Here is a 19,687-nt window from a genome sequence, read left to right on the forward strand (position 1 = left end):
AGTGGCAGCTGGAGCCTCCTGTAATTGCAGATCCGTCCCCGGAAGGGCGGCCCTGGGGAGAACTCGTTTCAACTAAAAGGCTTTAAATCTCTGGGCGCCTGTCACTGAGAGCAGGCCGGCCCCTTCCCCTCCCCCCGCCAGCCGGCTGCTTGTGCTTCCTTTTCCTGCTGCAGCTCCCTCCGCCCTCAGCGGGGGCTGTTTGGATGCCCCCCTCGTGCCTCTGGCTCTCATCTAGCTGGTAGTGGGGTGAAAACAGAGCCCCCTAGAGCTACCCAGCCCTTGTGTCCCCTGCGAGCCCAGAGACCCCTCCTCCCCCCCACCCTGGAGCCTCCCACCTGCCCTTTAAGCAAACATTTCCTCTTGCTCTGTTTCTTCAGTTCAGGTCTGGCCAGCTGCCCTAGTTCAACCCCTTGCTCTAGGCCTGGCTGGTGGCTGCCCAGCCCCAGACGGTGTTTGTTCCCCAGGCAGGGGCGGCCCTGTTGGATTTCCATGGGTCTCTCAGAGCGGGTCAGAGCTCTGCCCCGTGCAGGGCCCAGCGACTCTCCGTTCCAGCAGCTCCAGGCTGTTCCAGCACCACGGCCAGGGGCTCGGCTCTGCCTAGGCAGCCTGATACCCAGCTCTGGGGTGTGGTCCGTGTCGCTGCCAGCTCGGGGGACGCGGGGCCCTTGCCCCCTGCTCTGTGTAGAGGCAGAGCCGCGGGCAGGGAGGCTGTGGAAGAGCCTGGATCCATGTGCCATGGGCTGCAGGCTCCCCTCCCTGCGGTGCAGACCTCACCCCCGAGGGCTAGGACCAATGGCTGCCTGTGCCCCACGGCTGCAAGAGGTGCTGTCGAGCTCTCCCCCGAGGGCCAGCAGGAGCCGTGCTCTGGCTGTGCAGGGGGCTCAAAGCTCTGGCTGACACCCACTGCTGGAGCCTGCCCTGCCCCAGGCTGAGGGCCCCTCTCAGGCCTGGGCAGCAGCGGGTTGTCTCCCCTGGGCCTAGTCTCCCGCCTTTGCTGGAGAAGGGTGGAGCAGCCAAACACCCCTTACCCTGTGGCCACTCAGCAGCGCCTGGACCCCTGCCCCCCCAGGTCTAGGTCTAGCCCCACCTCTCAGCCAGGGTCACTCCCCGCCCCAGTCCCACTCCCCGGCGGAGTGACTCCAGGGCAGCGTCTGTCCCAGCATCCCTGTGGCGCTGCTCTGGGCCTGCCTATGGGCCGGGCCGCTACCAGCCTTGGGGTGGGCCTGAGCCCCCCTTCCCATCAGCCCCCACCCCTGCTGCCCTGCGACGCCCTGGGCAGGCTGGAAGTTGGAGCTGGGCCCTGCACCTGCCCTGGGTGCTGCAGGCCAGGAACGGGCCGCAGGCTTCGCTCAGGCCCCCTAGGCAGGGCACCTGGAAGGGCTGGGGCTCCCTGGGCAGCTCTTACCATGGGCTGGCTTCTGACCTGGCCGGGGGCGGGGCCCCAGGGAGAAGGGGGGGGCGGGGCTCCAGGGAGAAGAGGTGCGGGGGGGCCAGGAAGAGGAGGAGCAGGGGGCAGGGCTCCAGGGAGAAGAGGCGGAGCAGGGGGCGGGGCTCCAGGGAGAAGAGGGGGAGCAGGGGGCGGGGCCCCAGGCAGAAGAGGCGGAGCAGGGGGCGGGACTCCAGGGAGAAGAGGTGCAGGGCGGGAGGCTCCTGCCCGTGCCCCGTTTTTGCCGGTGGAGGTGGTGGCCCTGCTGTCCGTGCTGCTCTGCCTGCGGGGTGGGCTGAGGACAAGCCCTGAGCCAGCCTCTCGTCCCTCTGAGCTTCCCCCCAGCTCCAGGCACGCTCAGCGCCCCCCGCTGCTGGCCACGGCCTCGTCCCTGCTCCGTGGCTGCGTTGGCCGTGGCTGGAGCTGCCCTGGCCGTGGAAGCTGAAGCAATCTCGTCCCGTGGGGCAGCTGTTGTCGCTGGGTGCTTGGGGGAGCTATGGCGGGGGGGTGCACACGGGGCTCTCCCCTGCCCCCCGTCAGCCCTCTGCCCCTTGCAACTGACCAATGCCAGTGGGTTACAATTCAGACTCTGCGTGTCCCTGCCCCCCCGCCTGTGTGTTCAGCGGAGGACCCCAGCCAGGTGTGCGCGGCTGCCTGGAGCCCTGGGGAGCTGTTCTGATCCTGGGCCCGGGTCTCGGAACGGCCCCGTGGGGAGATCTGACCTCAGCCATCCCCCTGCTGCATCGCAGCCACCCATGGATCCGGCCCCAGCCCTAGCCGCGAGCTCAGGGCCTGTGCAGTGGGGCGCAGGGATCTGGCCCCAGCCCCAGCTGTGTGCTCAGGGCCTGTGCGGTGGGGTGTGGGGATCCGACCCCAGCTGCTGGCATAGATCCGTGCGGTGGGGCGCAGCCGCGCAGGGATCCAGCCCCAGCCCCTCCTGCACAGTGGGGCAGGGCTCAGGCCCTACTGGCCCAGGGAGAAGGCTGGAAGCAGCAGTAACGCCATCCTCCCTGCTCTGGCTGGGGCAGCGGGCATGCAGCTGCCCCCCCAACCAGCTTCTTTCATCCATCCCAGCTCCCCAGCCCTCCCGCCCCTGCAAAGAGCCGTGCCCGGGGGCCAGGGCTGCCTTTCTGGATCTTTATTTCACTAATCCACAAGGATTAAGTTAAACCACTGGAACCGAACCCAAGCCCGGCCCCGCCCGGTGGGGCTGACAGTGCGGTGCCAGCCAGTGTGACCCCGAACATGGGGCGAGCGGCCGAGCGCCTGGCCTGAGCCAGCCGGAGCCAAGCTCCTCGGGGGGGTTGGGGGAGAGCAGTCGCAGGCCGCTGAATACCCCAGCTCCTGTGGCAGGCGAGTTAACGGCAGTGCCCAGCACCAGCTGCTGCCGAGCGAGCGGCAGGCCCTGCACCGGGCTGAGGGCGGGTGGTGCCGGGGCGGGTGGCAGGTTAAAGACGCGGCTCGGAGCCCGCGGACGCCGGGGCTCAGACGTCGCCCACTAAGGCCCAGCACCCGCTGCCTCGGGGCCCTACTGGGCACACAGGGGAGACACTGACTGGGGCGGGTATTTAGGGGCTGCAGTGCCCCCGGGAGGCTGTGGTGGCACATGCTGAATGGAGGGAGGGCTCAGGGCAGAGAGGGAGGATGGCAGCATGGTATCGGGGTGGGGCGGGGGGAGGCGGAGCTGGGATCCATACATCCCCCGCCGAGCAAAGGGGTAATGGGGTGGAGGGGACCCGGGCCCCAGGGGAACCAGGCCAGCTGCAGCAATGCTCCCGGTGGTCCCCGGCCCATGAGCCCGTGGCTGGGTCTGGGTGGGACCCAGTGTGAGTACAAACCACGCCAATTGCCTGATTGCCACGGCTTGGGCAGCAGGGGGTGGAGGGGCACACACGGGGGGGACATGCGTGTGCCGCTCCGTGTGCTGGTCACGTGTTCGTGTGCGTGGCCCAGGTAGGCAGGGCCCTCCCCACACCTCGGGGTGCTTTGTGCTGGCTGCTCCCCGGTCCCTGGGCAGGGCTGTGCACACTGGAGGCCCCACATCTGTACATGTGGGCCTGGCACCCACAGACTGGGTCATTGTGCAGGGCCCCACCCTGACCAGCCAGGTCTAGCCACAGAGCCCAGCCTAGGGAATGGGGCAGTGTATGAGGGCCCACCCCAGCCCCACAGATTGCACCCGCCAGCCAGACCCTGCGTCCACAGGCCAGGCCCACCAGCCGGGCCCCATGTCCATGGGCCAGGCCCACCAGCCGGGTCTCACATCCATGGGCCGGGTCCACAAACCAGGTCCCATGTCCACGGGCTGGGCCCACCAGCCAGGCCCCACGTCCATGGCCCAGGTCCACGATCAGGGGCCCACGTCCACGAACCAGGCCCCACATCCACATGCCACTTCTAGGCCTCACACTAAATCTTGGGCCGCCAGCCCTTGATGAACTGCATGATCTTCTTGACCTGCAGCTTGGTGAGGCGGAAGTCGTCGGCGAGGATCTCCTCGGGGAGCTGCACGAAGATGCTGCCGTCGATGCGCTCGCGGGCGAAGAAGCTCACCACGTCCTCGGAGAGGCCGATGAAGCGCAGGCAGCGGGACACCTCCTCCACGGACAGTGCCGCCAGGTCGGCGGGCGGCTGCCAGGGGGAGCCGTCGCCGTTCAGCCGGGGCGCACCCGGCACATGGCTGGCGCTCTCGCCCGGGCCGCTGCGTGGGGCCGACGCCGGCGGCACCTCGATGACGCCCTGCGTGAGGTAGACGCGGGTGACGCCGCCCTCGGCCCCGCGCACGATGGTGGGTGACAGCGGTGCCGTGCTGCGGATCACGAGGCTCTCCGTCTCCAGGCTCTTGGGGGGGCGGGGCGGGGGGGCAGGGCCCCGGCCCTCCTGGCTATAGCAGCGCTCTGACTCGGGGGAGGCGCTCTCGAAGGGGTCGAAGGTCTCCGGCGTGGGGGCAGAGGGGGGCTTCTGCCAGTCCAGGGCCTCCAGCCACTCGGTGGAGGAGGAGGGGCTGGGCGAGTAGGCGGGGTTGGCGAAGGGGTTCAGGGCCCCGAAAGGGGCGAAGCGTTTCTGGGGGTGGGGGGCCTTGAGGCGGGGGCAGCTGTGGTAGGTCTTGATGGGGGCGTCGCCCCCCAGCAGGGGCGTGGAGCGCCCGCTGGCCACGCTGGGGCCCGTGTCGGCGTAGGCCCATGGGTCCGACCAGGACGTCTGGCTGGGCTGGGTGCTGGGCGGCAGGGGCCCCGGCAGCTGGCGGCCGGCAGAGTCCCCGGCCGTGCAGTCGCCCCAGGTGCAGGGGTAGCAGTAGAGGGAGTAGGAGTCCGGGGAGGGCGAGCAGCTCCCGCTCCGCGGCCCTGACCTGCCGGGAAGAGAGAGAGGGTCAGGCAGGGCACCGCGGGCGGCTGCTCCGTCTTCAACGGCCTCACTCAGTGCCCGGATCCGCACGTCCAGAGCGTCGGGTCCACAGCATGGAGCGGGCCCTGGCCTGTCCGAGCGCCTGGCAGGGCACCTTCTGTCCTGCTCCTGGGAGTATCGGCCCCAGCCCAGCCCCGGGGGCAGCCGCCACTTCCAGCCACAGCCATCACCCTGGGCCCTGCCTCGCCGCCTTCTGTCCCGCCCCCGGGAGTATCGGCCCAGCCCTAGGGGCAGCCGCAGCCACAGCCACCACCCTGGGCACCGTCTCGCCGCCTTCTGTCCCGCCCCTGGGAGTATCGGCCCCGGCCTGGCCCCGGGGGCGGCTGCCACTTCCAGCCGCAGCCACCACCCTGGGCACCGCCTCGCCGCCTTCTGTCCCGCTCCCGGGAATATCGTCCCCGGCCCGGCCCCGGGGGCGGCCGCCACTTCCAGCTGCAGCCACCACCCTGGGCCCTGCCTGGTCCCCTTCTGTCCCGCTCCCGGGAGTATCGGCCCAGCCCTGGGGGCAGCCGCAGCCACAGCCACCACCCTGGGCACCGCCTCGCCGCCTTCTGTCCCGCTCCCGGGAATATCGTCCCCGGCCCGGCCCCGGGGGCGGCCGCCACTTCCAGCTGCAGCCACCACCCTGGGCCCTGCCTCGCCGCCTTCTGTCCCGCTCCCGGGAGTATCGGCCCAGCCCTGGGGGCAGCCACGACTTCCAGCCGCAGCCACCACCCTGGGTCCTGCCTCGCCGCCTTCTGTCCCGCCCCCGGGAGTATCGTCCCCGGCCCGGCCCCGGGGGCCCCGCGCTCACTCACGCGTCGTGCAGCCCGGACGAGTAGTACGAGAGGCTGGGGCTGGGCGAGTGAGCCGGCTGGAGCTTTGGGAAGCGCAGGGGGACCGGTGGGCTGGAGGTGGCGTGGGGCCGGCTGCCCCGGGGCGGGACGGGGGGTGCGTTCAGCAGGCGGCATTCCTCCTTCACCTGGAAAACACGAGGAGCCGGGGCTAGAGCTAGCACAGAGCAGCATGGACTCTTCCGCCCGAGCCCTGGGCGCCCTGCCCTGAATGCCCCCGCCCCCATGCAGCAGTAGCACTCCCCCCGCCCCCCCAGGGCCCTGCCTTGCTCGGCTTCTTGGTGCCAGGCTGCCAGGTTTGTTAGCCTAAGATACCGGCTCCACTGCACCCGGCACCAGGAAGGAATTCAATTCCCCCTGGAGGATGCCCTCCGGCGCCCTCCCTGCTCCTGCTCCTGCTCCTGCATCCTTCCAGCCCACGGGCCGCAGGGCACGGCGCTGGGGAGGGAGAGGCAGGAACCTTCTCTGGGTTTCTCGGCTCAGGTCTGGGCACGGCCCTTTTCCTTCCGTGGGGCCCAGCTGTCCCTGCCTGTGTCAGAGCACCCACAGGCAGGGTGGCTGCAATGGATGTGGGGGACGGCAGGGGCACAGCCCGCCTGCCACCCCGGTGCCGGAGATTAATGGCAGGGCCCTGCCTCGTCCTTTGGGTGCCCGTCAGCAGAGCGGGTTCGTCCCAGCGCGAGGAGCCCCCCGGGAGTGAGGCAGAGCTGGAGCAGCCCCTGGGTTCCCTTCACTGGGACCACGGAGACGCACAATAGGCCAGATCCTGCCCCAAGACTGAAAAACTGGGCACCACAGGCACAAGAGAGCCAGCCTCTGGGTTCCCATCTCACCCCAAATACCCCCCATGCCCCACCCAATCACACGCCCAGCCTCGGCCCCTGCACACGGCCAGGAATCATAGAAACAGGGGAGGTCAGAGTAACCCACTGGCAATATGGGATGTATCCTGTCCTCCCCCAAGGGCTGGTCCACTGCAGGGTAGCAGCCTACTACTGCTACCAGCTGTCAGATTTATTCTTTTCCCCCAACTGGCAGAGGTGATGGAGGTCCTGAGTTCAAGTCCTGCTGACAATCCAGGAGGGGTCATTCCTTCAGCATCTCTTAGCACCTGGGCAATAGCCTTAGAACCCACTGGGTTATTACCCCAATCCGGGCCCAGGACGCCAGCGTGCTCGGAGCTGTACAGACCCAGGCCCTGCCCCAAAGAGATTACAGTCTAGGGCGATACTCCACTTGCTGGCCCTGGGAAGTGTGGCTGTTCTCCCCAAGTCTGTCTTCTCCCCGGGGGCTGGCAGCCAAGCCGACCTCACCGCAGCCCCCCAGAGCCTCTGTTCATTCGCAGCTGCCCTCTGGGCAGCGCCGTGTGTGCCAGCAGGAGCCTGGGCTGGGGGTGCTGCCATCCCTGCAACAAATCCCCCACTCCCCCCAAAGAGCCACCCGCCAAGGGCTTGGGAGGGGCAGGGATGTAGAGAGAGCCGGAGCCAGGCTCTTTCCAGCCCAGCTGTGCCAGCCTGTGTCCACAATGCCCAGAAGAGCTCAGCCCACCAGGCGCTGGGCTTCTCCCCTGGTCGCAGGGATGGGAGCAGGGGTCCCCGGGGCTCGGCGGAGAGCACCGACCCAGAGCCAAGCACCAGCCCCGCACGGGCCCCTGCCACCGGCTAGCGGGGCTGGGACGTTCCCAGTCCCCGGGGCTCGGCAGAGAGCACCGACCCAGAGCCAAGCACCAGCCCCGCACGGGCCCCTGCCACCAGCTAGCGGGGCCGGGACCTTCCCAGTCCCCGGGGCTCGGCGGAGAGCACCGACCCAGAGCCAAGCACCAGCCCCGCACGGGCCCCTGCCACCGGCTAGCGGGGCCAGGACGTTCCCAGTCCCCGGGGCTTGGCGGAGAGCACCGACCCAGAGCCAAGCACCAGCCCCGCACGGGCCCCTGCCACCGGCTAGCGGGGCCGGGACGTTCCCAGTCCCCGGGGCTCGGCGGAGAGCACCGACCCAGAGCCAAGCACCAGCCCCGCACGGGCGCCCGCCACCGGCTAGCGGGGCCAGGACGTTCCCAGTCCCCGGGGCTCGGCGGAGAGCACCGACCCAGAGCCAAGCACCAGCCCCGCACGGGCCCCTGCCACCGGCTAGCGGGGCCGGGACGTTCCCAGTCCCCGGGGCTCGGCGGAGAGCACCGACCCAGAGCCAAGCACCAGCTCCGCATGGGCCCCTGCCACCGGCTAGCGGGGCCGGGACGTTCCCAGTCCCCGGGGCTCGGCGGAGAGCACCGACCCGGAGCCAAGCACCAGCTCCGCACGGGCCCCTGCCACCGGCTAGCGGGGCCAGGACGTTCCCAGCGATGAGTCACAGCCACCACCCCTGGGCTGCTCTATCCCGAGCCTGGAGGCCAAGGGAGCAAACCCACGGCCGGCGGAAGTGAGGGCCCATCGGCCTACGCAGGGGCACGAGGCCGGCCAGGCCTTCACCTTCCCCCCCGTGTCCTTAAAACACACGCCTGCCGTGACAGCCTTTTAGCCCTGGTTCCCCCTGTACATACCCACAGGCTCTAATTCCCCTGCCCCGCTTCTCCCCGGCGCAGGGGCTGCTCTGCCCTAGCAGGGTATCACCATGGGTGCGCTCCCTGCTGGCAGCAGCTGGGCGGCTCTGGGTGACGTGCGGCTGCCCGGCCCTGGGTCAGCTGGGCTGACAGCTCCTGTGGCCGGGTCTGGAGTCAGCGGCTGGGTGCAGGGAAGATGCAGAGACTGAAGGACAATTTCACCCAGCCTAGGGCACCCGAGGCCGGGCAGGACTCCTGGGTCCCTCCCTGGCTCTGCCGCTGCCTTGCTGGGGGAGCTTGGCCGAGCTGCACAGCCTGGCTCTGTCTAGCGCGGGGATCCCGGGTGGGCTCATGCTGAGGGTGGCCTTCCCATGGGGCGCCGGGCGCCAGCCAAAGGGATCGCTTACCGCTTGAGATTTGGGCGGGACGGGAGGCGGCATCTCGCCCACAGGCTCCTCCCTGGGCAGGGCGGGGCGGTGCGGGGAGCCCAGCGGAGAGGAGGCGGCGAAGGACATGAGGTCGCGCTGCCCTTTGTTGGCACTGCCCAGCCCCGGCCGGTTGCCGCTGGGCTCCGAGACGTTCTCCGGGTTCTGGTTGGTCCAGAGCTCCTCGTAGGGGATCTCCAGCGGCTCCTGAGTCCTGAACTCGGGCTCTGCCCAGTCGGGCGTCACGTACTCCCGCTCCGAGTCGGAGAGGTCAGCCGGGGCCGAGCGCTCGTGGCGGGGCACTGCCAGGGGGTCCTCGGGGGCGTGGGCCGAGCCCCCGCTATAGATGCAGAGCGAGAGGCGCTGGAAGGCCGGGGCCAGCTCCTCGCGGGCGCAGCCCTGCAGGCTGAGGCGGAGGCGCCGGGGGCTGGCGCACTCCTCCGCCAGGTCGGGCTTGGCCTCCCGCACGGCTTTGGAGTACTGGTCGGGGTCGAAGTGCTCCTGGCAGACGGCGGCGCTGTCCCGTACCAGCTTCTCCAGCTGGGGGTCGCCCCAGAGCAGCCCCTCGGGCAGGGCGAAGCGGGGCATGTCGCTCAGCAGCAGGAAGTGGAAGGGCACCACGGCCTCCCTGCGCAGGATGCAGCAGAGCACCACCGTCTTGGAGATGATGCTGAGCAGCTTGTAGCAGTGGCCCTCGCGGATGGCGTGCAGGTCGTAGGGGTTGCGCGCGGGCCGGCCGGGCACCGCCACGTTGACGGGCAGCCGCACCTTCTCGATGATGCTGCGGATGGTGTGCTCGCCCTCCCGCAGCTGCAGCTCCAGCGGGCTGCGGGTGCTGAAGCAGCCCCGGCACTGGAAGGGCAGGCTGAGGCTCTCGTTGGTGCGGTGGTTCATGCAGATCAGGCAGGGCACCTTGCCCTTCGCCGGCTTGCCGCCCAGGGGGCCCGCCCGGCCCAGCTTGCGCAGGAGGGTAGGGAGGCGCCATTTCTCCTTCGCCCCCTTGGCGCACAGGATCTCGGCCTGGCCCATCAGCGTCAGCTCGTCGCCCACCTGCAGCGTGAAGTTGTAGAGCTCGCTGGCCTCGCTGAACTCCCCGGACACCACCTGGGGGGGGACACGGGCACCGGGTTAACAGGGCCGGGGGGGCATGACAATGGGGAAGCACACGGGCACCAAGGGGTGAATGGGGCCAGCGAGGTGGCTGGAAATGGGGGGCACAGGGCTGGGCAGCACACAGGCCCCAAGGGGTGAATGGGGCTGCAGAGGCGGCTGGCACTGGCGGGGGCAGGGGATGGGCAGCACACGGGCCCCAAGGGGTGAATGGGGCTGCAGGGGCGGCTGGCACTGGGGGGCCAGGGGGGATGGGCAGCACACAGCCCCAAGGGGTGAATGGGGCTGCAGAGGCGGCTGGCACTGGGGGGGGGCACGGGAGATGGGCAGCACACGGGCCCCAAGGGGTGAATGGGGCTGCAGAGGCGGCTGGCACTGGGGGGGCAGGGGGGATGGGCAGCACACAGCCCCAAGGGGTGAACAGGGCTGCAGAGGCGGCTGGCACTGGGGGGCAGGGGGAATGGGCAGCACACAGGCCCAAGGGGTGAATGGGGCTGCAGAGGCGGCTGGCACTGGCGGGGGGCAGCACACAGCCCCAAGGAGTGAACGGGGCTCCAGGGGCCGAGAAGGGAGCAGCGATGTCTGTGGCTCAGACAAGCGTTTTGGGGGCCTAGGGACAGGACACCCAACGCGCCGGCCCGGAGCAGACGCCTGCCTTGAACAGAGCGGGCCCAGGCCGTGGTTCTTGGCGCCGGGACCCCAGCGCTGCTCCCTACAGGTCTCCTGCGCAGCCAGCGCCGACCAGAGGCCGCTGGGCCCCGGGCGGCTCCGAGGGACCTGCTCCCAGCCAGCCCGGTGCCGCGGTGGGTGCTGGGCCGGGCGCTGACCTTCACGCTGAAGGTGATGGCCTCCATGACGAAGACGCGGTCCGGGAAGCTGCTGGCCACCTCCTCCACGCTGCTGAAATACTGAACTGGTTCCCGCACGTCCCGGTCTTGGTCCAGCAGCTTAAACTTCCCTGCAACGGCCCAGCCCAAAGCCCCGGTTACTGGAAAGAGACCCAGCCCCATGCAGCCCTGCCAGTCCTGCCCCCTCCCCAGGCAGGTCCCAGCTCCACCACGGGGTGTGCTGGGTCGAGTGGCCGCCAGGCAGCGCGGGGGGGTGGGGTTCACCTGCAATGCCCTGTGGGTTCTGCCGCTTGGATCCCTGCCTGGAGAGCTCCCGTTTGCCCACGGACAATGCAAGCCCAGGGCATCCATGCGAAGCCGGCCCCAGAGGGGCCCCAGGGGGCGGCCAAGGGGCCCCGTCCATGCGAAAAGCCACCAGACAGCGCTGAGCGCCCCCACGCCTGCCACCTCCCCAGGAGGGGGTCCCCTCAATGCAAATATTGGGAGTTCCTGCCCCAGGCTTCATCCACGGGGCAGCCCCGGGTCTCCCTCCCTCCTCAGGATCTGCAGCACCCACGCTCACTGCAATGGGGAGCAGAGGTGCCCGAGAAGAGAGGCGGGTACATTCAGTGATGGGGCAGTGCCCTTTGGGAGCCGGTTCCCGGCTGGCCTTCGCACGGTCCCCCCGGCTGGGACCGCCCAGGCCTGGGAGGACACTCGGTCCCTTGTCCAGAGCTGCAGAGCTGACGGGAGAAGAGGAACTGTCCAGCCCCCCTCGGCAGGCACCAGGTGAATGCCCACAGCTGGGATATGGGTGAAGGGCCAAGGCTAACAGGGCCTACGGGGCAAACCCATCCCTCGGGTCGCTCCAGTGACCTCAGAGAGGATGGCGAATTTTGTCCCATGATTTTTATCCCTATTCCAGCCAAGCCCATTGACTCCCGCCCAGGGACCCTCCTGGCCATAGGGAAGGGGGCAGACAGAGATGAGGCTCTTACGGGAAAGCCACCTCCCCCCAGCATGGCGAGGGAGCAGGAAATCCCCGAGCAGAGGGAGAGCCGGCTGGATCAATGGGCCACGGCCAAGTGCTTCCTGATCAGCAAAGGCGACGTCCCCAGGGCTCACTTCACACAGACCTGAGGTCAGCCCCCTTCCGCAGCCGGGCACGTCAATACACAGCCATTGCCAAGAGGGGCAATGGGGCACGCTCCAGCCCCCTTACCCCCTCAGTGCCCCTCTGCTTCCCAGCCCCCCCTGCCCCCCACCAGTGCCACATGATCAGCAGTGCGGGGGGGTGTGTGCTAAAGTTATTCCTCTGATTAGCTGAAAAACTTCCTAACGAGTTAACACCCGTCCTCCAGGAGAGCCGCTGAGATCCAGGAGTTTCGGGGCAGCCCAGGGCCGCCCAGCCCTCCTGCCTGTGCCGGAGCAGAGGGGCACTTGCAGCTCTGGCGATGTCACTAAGGAAGGGCCGACGGCGTATTCCGCACACGCAGACTTTCCATAGACAGGACCGAGCCGTGTGACGCAGCTCCCCAGGCCCAGCACAAACCGCAGCGGGGCCGAGGGAAGCTGACACACATTCCCAGTGGATCCGCTGCGCTCCAGCATCACCTCTGCTGCCAGCCCAGCACCTTCACTCCCAGCCAGCCAGTAAAGCAGAAGGTTTATTTGGACGACAGGATCACAGTCCAGAACAGGTCTTGCCGGTACAGACAGCAGGACTCCCTTTAGTTAGGTCCATCTGGGGCCCCCAGGGAGGCCACAGCCCCATTGGGAAGCCCAAGCCCCGTTGGGGCTCCCCTCCATTTCCCAGCCAGTTTCAAAACTCAAACCCCACTCCAGCCCCTCCTCTCTGGCCTTTGTCTCTTTCCCGGGCCAGGAGGTCACCTGATCTTTATCTCCAACACCTTCAGTTGGCACCTTTGCAGAGGAGGGGCCCAGGCCATCAGTTGCTAGGAGACAGAGTGCCAGGCATTTAGGTGCACTGGCCCTTTGCTCTGCAGCAACCACACCCCCTTATCCCACCACCTAGATACTTAAGAACTGCCTAGGGGACACTGAGGCACCAACACAGTATTCAGAGAAAACATTAAGAACATTCCCAGTTCGTCACAGATGGAGATTCCACCGTCTCCCTAGGGAACCCATTCCATTGCTTCACCACCCTCCTAGTGAAATAGTGTTTCCTAATATCCAACCTAGACCTCCCCCATCGTAACTTGAGACCATTACTCCTTGTTCTGTCATCTGCCACCACTGAGAACAGTCTAGATCCATCCTTTTTGGAACCCCCTTTCAGGTAGTTGAAAGCAGCTATCAAATCCCCCCTCATTCTTCTCTTCTTCAGACTAAACAATCCCAGTTCCCTCAGCCTCTCCTCATAAGTCATGTGCTCCAGCCCCCTCATCATTTTTGTTGCCCTCCGCTGGACTCTTTCCAATTTTTCCACATCCTTCTTGTAGTATGGGCCCAAAACTGGACACAGTATTCCAGATGAGGCCTCACCAAAGTCGAATAGAGGGGAATGATCACGTCCCTTGATCTGCTGGCAATGCCCCTACTTATACAGCCCAAAATGCCGTTAGCCTTCTTGGTAACAAGGGCACACTGTTGACTCATATCCAGCTTCTCGTCCACTGTAACCCCTAGGTCCTTTTATGCAGAACTGCTGCCTAGCCACTCGGTCCCTAGTCTGTAGCGGTGCATGAGATTCTTCCATCCTAAGTGCAGGACTCTGCACTTGTCCTTGTTGTACCTCGTCAGATTAACAACAATTTAACAACAAACACTTTGTCCAAACCATGGGAACAGCCAAGAGTACTGAGATGGCTCCTCAATATTCCATCCTCTTCATGGGCCACCTTGAGGAAGAAGTTCTGTAAAAATGCACAACAAAACGAACGATGTACCTGAGATACATCGACGACATTTTCACCCTCTGGACAGATGACCCAAACTCCCTCGTAGGCTTCCACCACAACTTCAACAACCACCACGCATCCATCAAACTCTTTCTAGAACAATCCCGCACCAACTTCTTGGGCACCACAATCAGCTTCATCAGTGGAACCCTACAAATGACTGCACATAAGAAACCCCTGGATCACCCCACTTACCTCCACAGATCCAGTAGCCACCCCGAACACACCAAGGAATCTGTTATCAATAGCCAGGCACTCAGATACCAAAGAACAAGCTCCGAGGAGAAAGTCCAGGATACACCTCTTAACACAACCAAAACGGCCTTCACCAAACAAGGACACTTCAACAGAGAAGTAGCTTGGATCATGGAATGGGCCATCTAAATACATTCAGGGAACTTGCTTCAGCATGGAAATAAACCTCCATGTGACTGCACACCTCTAGTTGTCACCTACCACTGCACTAGAACCCATGTGCGATATCATCAAACAATTACGACCCATATTAAGTGGGGACTACAGCCAGAAAGAAATCTTTCCTGAGCCTTCTGAAAGCCCTCTCCTGGCCTTCAAACAACCCCTCAACCTTGCCAAATTCATCCTTTGAAGCAAGCTTCCCACAGACCAGGACCCACCAACTTGAAGCAGCACCAAACTCTGCCAGAACAACAAATGCAAATCCTGCATACATATTGCCACGGCTACAATGATCAACGCCCCCTGTGACACACCTTTCTGTCTGTTACAGCTATCCCCCTAGTCCATTTTGTTTCTTACAGCTGTCCCCCTACTCCATTTTGTTTTTGTTCTCCTCCTGTGGCCGCCCCTCCCTGGCTGTTAAGTTGTTTACCAGGGCCTCTGCCCTTCTCAAAGGGAGGGCCCCTTAAGTTGTTTAACAAGAGCCATTGCCCTTCTCAAAGGGATGGCCACTTGTGCTGCGTGCTAAGTGGGACCACTGCCCTGTTCAAAGGGTTGGTCCTGTTATCACCTTGTTAAACCTGGGCTTGGTGTAGGGTAGGCAATGTCCAGAGCTGCAAGACCTAAAGGCCAAATAGCTGAGCATATGAGTCATACCTGGGGGCTCAGAACTTGCCCAGACATGTTCTATGCCTACCTGCAGTTTTTTCCCTGCCTTCTCTCCTCCCTGTGAGAAGGGGAACCAATCAGAGTTACTGGTGGGAAGCTGCCTAAGTTTGCCTTTATAACCAGACATTTTCTGATCAGACCTTAGAAAGGTTCCTGCATTGCTGCCTGGTCTGATCAGCCAGGGATTCTGGGGGGTCCTTTCTCCGCTCTCGTTTTATTTTTGAGCGTACCCCCGTTTTTAACTCCCCTCCCACGAACAATGAATTTTGCCTGGAGATCTCCTGATTATTGTGAGCGAATTGAGTCCTCTCTGTGTCCTCTGATGCTGAAACTGCTGTGCCTGCTTCTGCCTCTGCTGCTGCCTTGGGGACTGGTAAGAATCCCTCTGTGAAACTCTCTATACTTTTATTTCATTATTTTAGCTGCTGGCTCTGTTTCCCCAGCACACAGACTCAAGCTAAACCTTGGTCTGTGTCCTAAAACCTCTCTTAAAACCCCGCAGCACCTTTGCTGCTAAAAATAAGCCTGTGCCTTCCTGGGCAGCCTGCTTGCAGCCGCCCCACTGCTGCAGCCACCACCCCCCCCTTTGGAACTGTATCCTGGGCACATACCATTCTGCCCTCTGGAACTACCCCTGGTATAAGGTGCACCCCTTAGGTTAGGTTTAGCCTTTAGTCTAGATAAGTTGTAATTTCATTTTGCACAGCTGTGGTTAAGTTAGGTTTAGCATTGTACTCTGTAAGTTAGGCTTAGAAAATTGTTGCATTGTGTTTTTTGTTACTTGCTAATTTGTGTAGTCTTGGTTAAGTTAGATCATAGATAAGATTTTGCTGTGTTCTGTATAATTGTGAGTAAGTCTGTCTTCCCACTGTCAGCCCCCCCCCCGTCTTCCCCAGTCACTTGCAGCCTGCCTGCTTTCTCTGTGTCTCTCTGACTTGTTGCAGCCGCTCTGTTCTCTGTGTCTCTCTGACTTGTTGCAGCTGCTCTGTTCTCTGTGTCTCTCTGATTTGTTACAGTTTCTTTGCTGCTCCACCACGTGCTCCTCTTCCCCCATCTCAATCTAGCACAAAACCCCATTGTTTACCCTTTTTCTCTCTGATACCCCTCACTTCTACATTTACCCCACTGTGACACCTTTTTACCTAGAATTGTTTGCTATTTAACATACTTTATCCATAACTGTTAGTTGGTTATATGCTGCTGTGACACACCCTGTACATAGAAAATTGTTAGCTACCTGTTACATTATATATTTCTGTGTTAATTGGTTATCCGACTGTATTGTACCCCACTATTGAAACCCCCTATATTGTTCACCAAAAGAAACCCCTCCCCAATTGTCTACCTTAACAAACCCCTCACTATTAAATTTTCCCTGTTTTTGCATTTTCTTAATAAAGTTTATTTTGCACCCCACCAGTGCAGTAACTGTCCCCCAAGATCCCCTACCTGCTGGCAGGGACACTTTCGAGATCTATGGGCCCTACACATGCCCATCACAACATGTGGCGTACCACAATCAGTGCATACAATGCCCCCCCCCCCAACAACAACTCTCTGAGTGAAACCAGAGACACATTATGCTTTCAAGGGAACGCATGCAGAAAAATGACAAAAGACAATAACACCCCGTCACCTGTGGGTGAACTTTCCACAAAGCGATCACTCCATATCTGACCTCTCAGTGCTCATCCTCAAAGGACACCTGCACAACACCTGCAAAAGATGAGTCTGGGAACTTAAATTCATAACTGCTGGACACCAAACACCACGGACACAGCTCATTACACACCCTGCTGCCTGCTAACCCTCATTTGCCCACTTCACTTTAAGTGGTCTCCTGCAGCATGTGTGCACCTCTTATGCTTATTAGTCTGTCCCACCGTGTGTTTAGCGCAGACACACTGAAGAAGACTCTGTGGAGCTCAAAAGCACGTCCCTTCTACCAGCAGAAGTTGGTCCAGTAAAAGATATCACCTCACCCACCATGTCTCGCTCACATCCTGGGACCGACACGGCTGCAGCAACGCTGCCAACAACACGTACGGGTGGATAATCTGGGTTCCCCACGACCCCGCGGCCTTAGCGTTCGCTTCCCGCAGCTGCTTGGGCCAGCCAAGCTCAATCGCTCTTGGGGAGCAAAGAGGAAGCGGGGCTCCAACCCAGGGAGGAATATTCTCGGGTAACGTTGGGCATCGCACACCAGCACCAGGCCTCTGCTTGGGCTGCCCCACCTCAGTATCCTGGGCTGGGAACTCCTGGGGTTCGTGTGCCCCTCGCCCCCCAGCCTAGAGGAGAGCCCACAGCTCGGCCGCACGGCAGCTCCCGGCTCTCTCCTGCCTGCTGTGATGACACGGATGGAGGGGAAGCAGCGGGCGGTAGGGTGGGTCCCATGGAGGCAGGAACGGGGTCTGCCCAGGCTGGAGGTAGATCAAGACGAAGGAGGTGACCCCATGAGTCAGTGCAGAAGCGCTACAGGGGGGGATCCGTGCCCTTCAGGACTGGGCCCAGAAAGCTTGGGGTTTCTCTGGCTCCTTCCCCCTTCTTCAGCATCTCCTCTGCCCTCACCCTCGCCGCCCCCCTCCGCCCCGCTCCAGAGCGCGGTCACGTAGCCCAGCCCTGGCCCTGCAACGCCTGCCGCTCCCAGGATGAAATGCCAAATGCCAAGCGGTTCCCGGTGTCCCACGCCAGGGCTCCCTCACCCGCTCGCTCTGCATGGCTCAGCAAGGCTGACTGGCAGGAAACACGCTGCCCAGAGGGGGGAGGCTCCCGAGCGGGCAGCAGGCCCAGCCGTGCCATCTGGGAACCTTCGCTGCCCGGCAACCAGCCCCCAGTGGAGAACGTGTTTTCCTGACCCTGGACAGCCGAGATCTGCGCCCCACCCCCCAACGCGCCGGTTCAGTGGGGGGACGGACAGACAGACCTCACAGCCCCCCAAGCATCTGAAGGGCTTCACAGGGGTCTTTGGTTTGCAACCTTGGCGAGGCCTGGGGCTGTCTGCTCGCGGCAGAGCCGGGAATGGGCACGCGGGGGGGGGGAGATGGGGGGGACACATGGGGGGTGTTTCCTTCCCCCGGCCAGGCAGCAGCGTTAGCTCCCGCTCCCAGACACCCTCTGCTTCCCTCCCTGGCGGTTTCCAACATCCCATTGCCATGGAAACTGCTCACAGGCTGCTCCGTTCCCAAGCCCGCCACGCCCGCCACAGCTCCCCAATGGGCTGCGTGGGGGGGTCCAGTGCCCTGCCTCGGCCTGCTCCGCACACACATCCCCCCCGCGTCCTCTAATAGAGCCAAGAGCCCGGGCCCTGGGGGCGGCTGACGGGCAGAGCCCCTCCGGAGCCACATCTGCCACGGCCTCACGGCGCCACGTTGGCCCGACGGCCACTGGTCACCCAGCACCGCTGCCAGCCACACACAAGAGCAGCAGCCCCTCCTCCAGCAAGCGTATTGGGGGATCGAGGCTGGGGCGGCCTCCCTCCCTGCCAGCTCTTCACACCCACTCCTGAGTCCATGAGCCGCCTCCCAGGGGAAGCAGCTCAGTGGGCACCAGCCGGCATCACTCCCTGGGTCTGGTCCCGTCTGGCGTCCAAGCCAGGATCCCACGTAGGCATTTCCCGTAGAGGGTCAGGAACGAAGCGTGCCGGGGGCCTTGGCTAGCATGCTGGGGGCCTTGGCTAGCGTGCCGGGGGCTTGGCTAGCGTGCTGGGGGGCTTGGCTAGCGTGCTGGGGACAGACGGTAGTGACGGGGTGGAGGGTGACAGCAGGGGCCAAGCTCCCTCTGGGATGTGCAGACCATACTGGCCAAGGGGAGAAACCGATCCCCACCCCCCGGATTCTGACTCCCGCTGGGCTCTGCCAGCTACTGACCGGCTCGAAGCCCTGGCTGACTCGCAGCCGACCCCCCTTGCACGGATTCATCCACAAGGGCTGGGAAGGTTAATGTCTGGCTGATGGTCCCGGCCTTTCTCTGCCTGAGGGCTGGGTTCAAATCCTGTTTTGGTCACCAGTGGAATGAGTTTGCTGGTCTCAGTGAATGTGGGTACACAGAGGAGTCCTGACTCGCACGTGTGGGTCTGAGCCACCAGCCCATGCCGCCTGCTCCCAGCACTAGGCCCGCCTGCTAGAGGCATCCAGCTGTTTTCTGAAATAAAATAATCAACCCCCTCGGGGAGCTACAAACTCCTGCCTGTCCCAAAGTGCTGCAGAGCTCGGCGCAGCTCAGTCACCACCACTAGCACCAGAGCAGGGGTGGAGACCGGTTATTAACGATGCTTTGCCTATTGGCTGGAACCAATTACCAGCCAGCTGGCAAAGTGCAAGGCTTTGTTTAAAAATGGGTCGTCCCTCCGGGGTAGGGTGACCAGATGTCCCAATTTTATAGGGACAGTTCCGATTTTTGTGTCTTTTTCTTATACAGGCTCCTATTACCCCCCACCCCCTACCCCCATTTTTCACACTTGCTGTCTGGTCATTCTACTCCGAGGCACGGAAAACAGCCCTCCATGCGCAGCGGAGGAAGGGGAATTTCCCCAGGGGTTAAAGGGTGGAAGTGGGAGGAAGAGAGGGAGGCTGCTGAGGGCTCAATTGCCTTGCAATGAAAATCTTTTCTATGTGTGGATTCAGCTTTGGTCTCTAAGAGATACGACTGACCCAGAGATCCAGAAACGTTTGCAGGGGTCTGAGCTTAGCCTGCCCCTCTGGAAGTTGGGGATTTAGTTGGGTTTGGTCCTGCTTTGAGCAGGGGGTTGGACTAGATACCTCCTGAGGTCCCTTCCAACCCTGAGATTCTATGAAGTGCTGGAGACCCAAACACAACAGCAGCATCAGGCCATGGTACCAGAAAGTCACGGGGAGGATAAACCCAACGTGAAACTGACCAGCCCAGAGTCACTGCCCCAGGAGGAATGAAATGCAAAATGCAAACAACCTGTGTCCCTGGGGACCAGACAGAGATTCTGGGCTGGCTGCGGCCCCTCGCCTCCCTCCCTGCCTGGGGACTGCGACAGCTTTTGCATTGCACCACCACCCCGGAGGGACAGGGCCCAGGCAGGTGAGGCAGCTGGCCTGTGGGAGTGAGTGGCTGGCTGGGGAGTCACAGATCCTCCCAGCTTGCGTT

The 19,687-nt window shown here is 63.5% G+C and overlaps 1 protein-coding gene across 3 annotated transcripts in view; it reads right to left on the minus strand.

The window, feature by feature from the left end:
* Positions 1–2,556: 2,556 nt before the first annotated feature.
* GAREM2 (GRB2 associated regulator of MAPK1 subtype 2) overlaps positions 2,557–19,687 on the minus strand; it is a 40,695-nt gene continuing 23,564 nt past the window's right edge. For all 3 annotated transcript variants that reach the window (XM_039528571.1, XM_039528572.1, XM_039528570.1), the window contains 4 exons: positions 10,563–10,693; positions 8,608–9,729; positions 5,629–5,792; positions 2,557–4,775 (listed from right to left, as the gene is read on the minus strand). In XM_039528571.1, the coding sequence (XP_039384505.1) occupies positions 3,836–4,775; positions 5,629–5,792; positions 8,608–9,729; positions 10,563–10,693 (2,357 nt within the window). In that variant the 3' untranslated portion in view covers positions 2,557–3,835. The remainder of the gene's footprint in view (positions 4,776–5,628; positions 5,793–8,607; positions 9,730–10,562; positions 10,694–19,687) is intronic.

Source organism: Mauremys reevesii, linkage group 3, assembly GCF_016161935.1.
Source record: "Mauremys reevesii isolate NIE-2019 linkage group 3, ASM1616193v1, whole genome shotgun sequence".
Classification (NCBI taxonomy): Eukaryota; Metazoa; Chordata; order Testudines; family Geoemydidae; genus Mauremys; species Mauremys reevesii.